The 8,227-nt window shown below is 37.4% G+C and overlaps 1 protein-coding gene across 2 annotated transcripts in view; it reads left to right on the top strand.

Annotated features, from left to right (window-relative positions):
- LOC107692877 (DNA ligase 1-like) overlaps nucleotides 1-6,662 on the top strand; it is a 33,800-nt gene extending 27,138 nt beyond the window's left edge. For both annotated transcript variants that reach the window (XM_016492083.1, XM_016492082.1), the window contains exons 23-27: nucleotides 3,445-3,597; nucleotides 4,368-4,421; nucleotides 4,507-4,650; nucleotides 4,796-4,888; nucleotides 6,395-6,662. In XM_016492083.1, the coding sequence (XP_016347569.1) occupies nucleotides 3,445-3,597; nucleotides 4,368-4,421; nucleotides 4,507-4,650; nucleotides 4,796-4,888; nucleotides 6,395-6,469 (519 nt within the window). In that variant the 3' untranslated portion in view covers nucleotides 6,470-6,662. The remainder of the gene's footprint in view (nucleotides 1-3,444; nucleotides 3,598-4,367; nucleotides 4,422-4,506; nucleotides 4,651-4,795; nucleotides 4,889-6,394) is intronic.
- Nucleotides 6,663-8,227: the final 1,565 nt, after the last annotated feature.

Below are 8,227 nucleotides of genomic sequence, written 5' to 3'. Positions count from 1 at the left end.
ATGCTGCCACAGAGATACACTAAAAACGGAGAAGACGACTTGGACTATGCGCATAAACCTTGTGCGCGGTATACAAACGAACATGGAACAATACATTTATTAATCTGTGTTAATGTTAGTTAATAAAAAGACAATCGTTCAGTGTTTGTTCATGTTTTTGTTGCTGTTACGTGACGTAGCGGTGTCTGACTAGGGGCGAGACGTGGGCTGATGACGTCATCGTTTCAGAAAATATACAGATTCACTGTCCACACGAAAACGCAAGAGTGACGTTTTCAGATTTATCCACTCTGGGACCCGGTTTCAAAAAATATCGGTTTCATTCTCCCAAAACGCCGGATCTGTGTGGACGAAACGCCTATACGATACAAAATGTATGCGTATACAGCTAAACGTGTCTCCGTGTGGACGGGGCCTCAGACAGACACAAGCATCCTTTGTGTTTAAAAAATAAAACCTAGATGAGTATTCAAAGTCAGAAGGAATGTGTAAGCCATTAAAGTGTAATTTCCACCCCATTAAGCTTTTCTCTTGCTCTGTGTCCATATCCTGACATTAAGGCTCAGTGTTGTGATGGAATATATACTCTTGACAGTAGAGATTCTTCTATATCAGGGGTCTCCAAACTTGGTCCTGGAGGGGCCGGTGTTCTGCAGAGTTTAGCGCCAACCCTAATTGAGCACACCTGAACCAGCTAATTAAGGTTTTACCAAGCGGCAACCTTCCGGTCTCACTTGTCAAGTCAAGTCAAGTCACCTTTATTTATATAGCGCTTTTAACAATACAGATTGTGTCAAAGCAACTGAACAGCATTAATTAGGAAAACAGTGTGTCAATAATGCAAAATGACAATAGTAAACACTAATTTTTCAGTTAAAGACAGTTCATCATTGAATTCAGTGATGTCAACATCCAGCTCAGTTCAGTTTAAATAGCATCTTTGCTTCTTACTTCACTCAGTCATTTATTTACTTTATAACAGTAAATAAATATCTGTTCTGCATATCGGTTATCGGGCACCTAAACATGCAAATAATTGGTATCGGTATCGGTTGTAAAATATCAATATCGGTCGATCACTAGTGGTTTCAGCAACCAGCTCCCGCCTCTTTGCCCATTTTCGATTATCCGGGAGTGACGCGCAGCCAACATGACGACGGCCGGCTCGCCTACTTTAGGCTTCAAAAATGCTCTTCGGAAACCTACGGGTGACGTCACGGACACTACCTCCATGTTTTTATACAGTCTATGGGTTTTACTAGGCATACTAGAAACTTCCAGGCAGGTGTGTTGGAGCTAAACTCTGCAGGACACCGGCCCTCCAGGTCCGAGTTTCGAGACCCCTGTGCTATACCTTATATCAGGGATGTCAAACTCAATTCCTGGAGAGCCCTGCAGAGTTTAGATTCAACCCTAATTAAACACACCTGATCCAACTAATCAAGTCCTTCAGGCTTAGGCTGCGTTTACACTGGCACAAAAAATCCGATCTTTCGCTGCTCTCTCTCTCTCTCTCTCTCGCTCCCTCCCCCCTTAATTCGAATTAATTTCAATAAATATCATCTTTATTTCACTAAAGAATTCTACCTCTAACGAGCTGTAGATAAAATAGTCTAACAAATTAAAATTACTGTTATTTTCCGGTCTTTATCCGTTCAGTCAGATTTTGTGCTGCAAAACATCCATGACAGCCATTGTTCATGCTGGCAAATAATAATGGCCATTCGACGTGAATTATATAAATAATTTTTGATAGCACGGCCATTTAAAACCCGAGGGTCTACCATGTGCATAGTAAAGCAATCACTGCAGACAATCCTTTTGGGTGGGAATTAATGTAAACACAGATATCGGATACCAGTCGTGTCTAAAGTGAATGTAAATAGACGTGCCAAAAAATCGGATATGGTCAAAAATCGGATCTGTGCATTAAGACTTGCAGTGTAAACGCAGCCTTATTTGAAAACTACATGGTTTGTGTGTTGGAACAGAACTCTGCAGGGCTCTGGCCCTCCAGGAATTGAGTTTGACACTCTTGCCTTATATAATGTGATATATCCATGGTGCATTTTAAAGACAAAAAAATGCAGAAATCCGTAGTGTACTCTGCAAACTGTTGCTGATGGTTGTTCCAGATTCTACATTGTTTTGTGGATTGTAATGGGAGAGGTTTATATTTAGTCTGGTTTAACTCTAGGTTGTTTATGGTTGTCAGGCAGCTTGCCTTGTCAATACAGAATTCAACTAATTGCTGGTCACAGATGATTGTACTGTATATCGGCTATTTTACTACAAATGTGTCTCATCCAGTCAAATTCAGAATGTATTACTGTTATGAGTGTTTTGGTTTCTATCCGAGTGTGTCTAATGTGAAGCAGCTGTCGTGCGCTGATGTCAAACTTATTCATTAGTTGTGAATAATCTTTTGGTTTGCGTCCATCAAATTCCAAATGAAAGACAAAATAATCAAATGAGATGAAGTACATTTAATTTGTAGTGTTTCATTTATTGGATTACCAAAAAAGTATTACGACATGGTTATGTGAAATAAAACATTTGAGGCTTAATTTTCCAGCATAATATTTTGGAATGTTTTATCACTGTGTAAATCAAATTGACAAATTACTCATACTGTTATGCACACCAAGGCTGCATTTATCTGATGCAGCACAAATTCAGTAAAACATAATATTGTGAAATATTATTGCAATTTAAAATACCTGTTTCTTTGTATTTTTATTATTTTATTTCTGATGGAAAAGCTGAATTTTCAGCAGCCATTACAGGTTTCTTTATGATTCTTTGATGAATGGAAAGTCCAAAAGAACAGCATTTATTCAACAGAAATGTTTTGTAACAATGTAAAAGTCACTTGTGATCATTTTAATTCCTCCTTGCTGAATAATGAACTTCCCTCTCTCATACCTCCAGATGTCACATTAATTTATTTCACCAAGATTTTGTTTTTGTTGCTTAAAACTCCAAATTCATGGTCTCTAACATAAAGGGAGGTTTGACACAGCCCTTATGTTTCAAACTTGTGTGACTTCAGTGTAACACTAAATGTTCAGCAGAACGACAGCCTCAGTCACCATTCACTTTCATTGTATGAAAACAGTGTGGTAAAAGTGAATGGTGACTGAGGCTGTCATTGTGCCAAACATTTCTTTTTAGGTTCAACGGAAGAAAGAAATGGAAGTCATACAGGGTTGAAATGACAAAGTGGAGACTGATTACGATTTTTAGTTGTGTTGCCTCTTGGGTACATTTATCGCATTCCAATTGTTTATTTATTTGTGGGGTTTTTTTATACTCCAGAACACGACAGATACAGTTAAAAATGTTTTCTTGCAGTGTAGTTTAGCAATTTATTCTTATTTATACTACTGTCAGAACTGTCAATTGCTTGTCTGCTGTATTGTTTCTAATGGTCTGTTTCTGCAGCTGAAGAAGGATTATCTGGAGGGTGTTGGAGACACAGTGGATCTGTGCGTGATTGGTGCTTATCTGGGAAAGGGGAAGAGAGCAGGCAGCTATGGAGGATTTCTACTGGCCTGCTACGATGAGGAGAACGAGGAGTTCCAGTCTGTCTGTAAGGTGTGTGTGTAGAATGAGAGAGACCAGGGAAAACTAGGACTGTAAATCAATTAAAGATTTTAATTGAAGTAATTGCATCATATAGAAATTTAATAAAGTGACGTGACATGTGGCCAAGTATGGTGACCCATACTTGGAATTAGTGCTCTGCATTTAACCCATCCAAAGTGCACACACACAGCAGTGAACACACACACACCGTGAACACACACCCGGAGCAGTGGGCAGCCATTTTTTTTGCTGCGGCGCCCGGGGAGCAGTTGGGGGTTCGGTGCCTTGCTCCAAGGGCACCTCAGTCGTGGTATTGAAGTTGGGAGAGAGCACTGTACATTCACTCCCCCCACCTACAATCCCTGCCGGTACGAGACTCGAACCCGCAACCCTTAGGTTACGAGTCTGACTCTCTAACCATCAGGCCACGACTTCTCATAAATTGAATCACTCACAGATTTTGTAATTAATTATTGTGTAATGTCTAATTCATGTATATAGATATTACTCAATATTGTGAAATTATTACAATTACAAGAACTGTTTCTATTCCTTTGGTGGATCCTGAATTTTCAGCATCATTACTCCAGTCTTCATTGTCACATGATCCTTCAGAAATCATTCTAATATGTGTCCTTGCTATATAAGAGTATACATTTTTTTTCAAAAACTGACCCCAGATATTTGAACGGGAGAGTATATATATTAATGATTGTTGTGGTTTCGAATTTTAATGTTCATTAGTTTTTGCAGTATATTTATTTGTTGATTTTTGTCAGATTGGAACAGGCTTCAAAGATGAAGATCTGGAGCAACATTACAATCTTTTAAAGGTAAAGCAAGATTTACACTTTCTTGGTTTCCATGTTGTGTTCCTGTATTTATATGTTTAATGTCTTTATGTGCGATCCACCTCAGGAGCACATCTTATCTAAACCACGCCCATATTACCGTGTGGACCAATCAGCAGAGCCGGATGTCTGGCTGGAGGCGGTACAAGTGTGGGAGGTGAAATGCGCTGACCTTTCACTGTCTCCAGTCTACAAGGCAGCAATGGGATTGGTCAGTACACCACGCAGATGCGAATCATGAAGCTGAATCAGTTTTTGATGACTGATGTTTGTGTTGTATAGATCATGGTGCCAGATCTTAGTTCATAGTGCTTAAGTTTGGCTCTTCATGGTGCCATTCTCTCCTTGGCCTTTAGGTGGACCCAGAGAAAGGCATTTCACTCCGTTTCCCACGGTACCTCAGGATTAGAGATGACAAAAAACCAGAGGATGCCACCACAGGGTCACAGGTAACATATGAAATGCAGAATAACGAAGAGCAAGACACACCAGTGGACATTGTATATTTATTTACTACATAGTGCTTATGTGAATATAGTGGGTCCAAAAAGTTTGAAAAAGTAAAGCAACAATGTGTTTTGACATTAAAATGAATAAGAAATACTTAATATATGATATAATTTACACTACCGGTCAAAAGTTTGGGATCAGAACGATTTTTAACGTTTTTTACAGACGTTTCTTATGCTCATCAAGGCTGCATTTATTTGATCAAAAATACAGGAAAAATTTAAATATTGTGAAATATTATTATGTAAAATAACGTTTTTCTATTTTAATATAGATTAAAATTTAATTTATTCCTGTGATGCAAAGCTGAATTTTCAGCATCATTACTCCAGTCTTCAGTGTCACATGATCCTTCAGTAATCATTCCAATATGCTGATTTATAGTCGTGCTGCTTAATATTTTTTGGAACCTGTGATCTTTTTTTTTCAGGATTCTTTGATGAATAAAAGTTAAAAAGAAGAGCATTTATTTAAAATAGAAATATTTTCTAACAATATACACTACCGTTCAAAAGTTTGGGGTCAGTACATTTTTATTCTTTCTTTTTTTGAAAGAAATTAAAACTTTAAATTGAAGTTTACTTAAATTTACTTAAAACTTTAAGTGTTAAATTGTTAAGAAGTGATAGCAAATATTTATATTGTTAGTTTCTGAAGATCATGACACTTTATACCGGAGTAATGATGCTGATGGAAATTCAGCTTTGCATCACAGAAATAAATGATATTTTAAAGGATATTAAAATAAAAACCATTCTTTTATATTGTAATAACATTTTGCAAGATTACTGGTTTTTTTTCCTGTATTTTTGATCAAATAAATGCAGCCTTGATGAGCATAAGAGACTTCTTTAAAAAACATTACAAATCTTATTGATCCCAAACTTTTTGACCTTAATGTAGTGTATATCAATAAATATTTTATAAATAAACGTGTAATCAATATTTCATTCATTCCTTTGTAAATAAAATATACGTCTTACAGTAGAAAAAGCACAAATGTAGGAGTCAACAGTAATTACCCCACATGGGATGTTCCTTTCAAAAGCAAATGTCATAGGTGCATAATGTATGGAAAACGCAGGATATGACACCATATGTGTGTGTGATGTAGTTCCATGGCATATGAGACAGGAAGAGTGAGATTTTAAAGTAGTTTTTCCTTCTGAAAGTCAAACATGATGACATTGGCGTAGTTCAGAGCTTTGTGACATCGTGATTTAGTGGAGCAAGTGGAGTGGATCCGTTAAAGGAAATCCATCTTTTTACGCTCCACACTGTCTTTCTTTCTTTCCCCCGCTCATTTTCACAGTTCATTTATTTCGGTTTTCTTTTATTCCTGTCTCCCGATGGTTGGAAATGCACAGGCACACAAACACACCCTCTCAAAATGAACTATTCTGATCTCCTGCATCGGTCTCTCTCTCTCTCTCTCTCTCTCTCAGATTGCAGATCTCTACAAGAAGCAGCAGCAGATTCAAAACCAGGGTGAAAAACAAGATCTGGAAGACTACTATTGATCGCTGTGCTATGATTGGCTCCTGTTGTCAGCTTGTCTTATTCCTATTGGGCAATGGAGCATTTTTCAATATTATGTTGCATATTAATGTGCTGAATTTTAATGCTGTAATATTGTGTGACTTAATGCAAAATGGAAATGAACATGTAAATAGTCTTTCAATGATACAGAGCTAAAATAAACTTGCTTTTCACTAACTGACTGCCTAGGGTGTTTGTCACCGTGGTTTTGTGAATGTTTTGCCTTTTAGATCTCTTGTGTACTTGTGATCCCTTGTGTTTCCTGTATTCATGGTTGAATTTCACACATTTATTAGGTTATGGATGCCCATTAATATGCTGTTTTAAGTGTGTATCTATGCACAGATGATCATATGAGTGCATATTCATGTTGAAGTGTGTATCTTTAGCATAGTGGGTTTCCAGTGAATTGTCCAATGGTTCTATTGTCAGTAGCTAAAGATGGAAAATTATATTATCTAGCTCTTTCTTTCCATCACTCGCTTTTGTACTCTCCATCACTTCCTTCAAAGGTTTCCCGTTCTCTTCTCCACTACTTGCTCACCCTCTCTGAAATGAGCCTGGCAGGTTTTGACACTGCTTCTGTCAGAGTTAAGACCGTAAAGAGAATTTTAAAGTGTTGCTGTGACAGTCTAGTAATGGAGAACGTTCATAGGACAGGCTTCACCCATCTGTGGAAGTATTTGAGAAAGGAATTACAATGAATGAATACAAGTTTAATTAATGTGAAATAATACAGTATTAATAATTCAACAGTTAGTGCTCATTAAAATAGTCCATGAGCTGAATGTACTTGCTTGGTTTGGATTGCAGATAAGAAGATTGATTTTAAGAGCCTTGAAGCATTCGGCTAAATTACTCTGCTGTTCATTAGTAAGGGCTTGTGTTATAACCACATGGTTTTTTATTAACGAATCCAAGAACTGAACCAATCTAATCGTCCTAATATATACACAGGCTGTGCTCAGAATGGCATACTACCTTTACTATGCAGTATGATTACTGAGAAACTTTTTTTTTTTTTTTTTTTAATGTATATTTTGTTTCGTGCAAGAAATAATACAGGTTCGGGACTACATTAAGGTAAGTAATTGAGTTATTTATTTTCCCTCCATGAAGTATGCCTTTAAATTTGAGCTCACGCATTTGTACATTATGCACTATTGTATGACTATAGAAGTCTTCTGGGGAAAAAAATAGCCTAGCGTACGAGTCATATGGACCACATTTATGAGTTCATCTGTGCTTTTTGAAGCTTGAAAGCTTCGGTACCTGTTTGCTGTCTTCATCACTTCTCCTTTTATGATCCAAAAAAGAGATATGCGTGTTTGGAACGACTTGAGGGTGAGTAAATTATGACATTTTTTCATTCTTGCCTGACCTATCTCTTCTAGGCTTGTATTCCTTGAGTATGGACCAGAATACAGGTGCATCTCAATAAATTAGAATGTCGTGGAAAATTGAATTTATTTAATACACGAGTTACACAATTTGAGTTGAATTACTGAAATAAATGAACTTTTCCATGACATTGTAATTTATTGAGATGCACCTGTATGTGTGCGCGAGCGCTCAAAGGTTTCGCTGCCAGACTGTTTCCTCAGTGTAAATAAACCGCTCTCCACCCAGAGGACCGCATGTGTGAAGTGATAAAAATAAAGTAAAGTGAAGTGACATGTGGCCAAGTATGGTGACCCATACTAGGAATTAGTGCTCTGCATTTACCCATCCAAAGTGCA

This window comes from Sinocyclocheilus anshuiensis, unplaced genomic scaffold (genome assembly GCF_001515605.1).
Source record: "Sinocyclocheilus anshuiensis isolate Anshui unplaced genomic scaffold, SAMN03320099.WGS_v1.1 scaffold1155, whole genome shotgun sequence".
Classification (NCBI taxonomy): Eukaryota; Metazoa; Chordata; class Actinopteri; order Cypriniformes; family Cyprinidae; genus Sinocyclocheilus; species Sinocyclocheilus anshuiensis.
The sequence above is the reverse complement of the archived record's forward strand: the minus strand, read 5'-3'. Positions and strand labels throughout refer to the sequence as shown.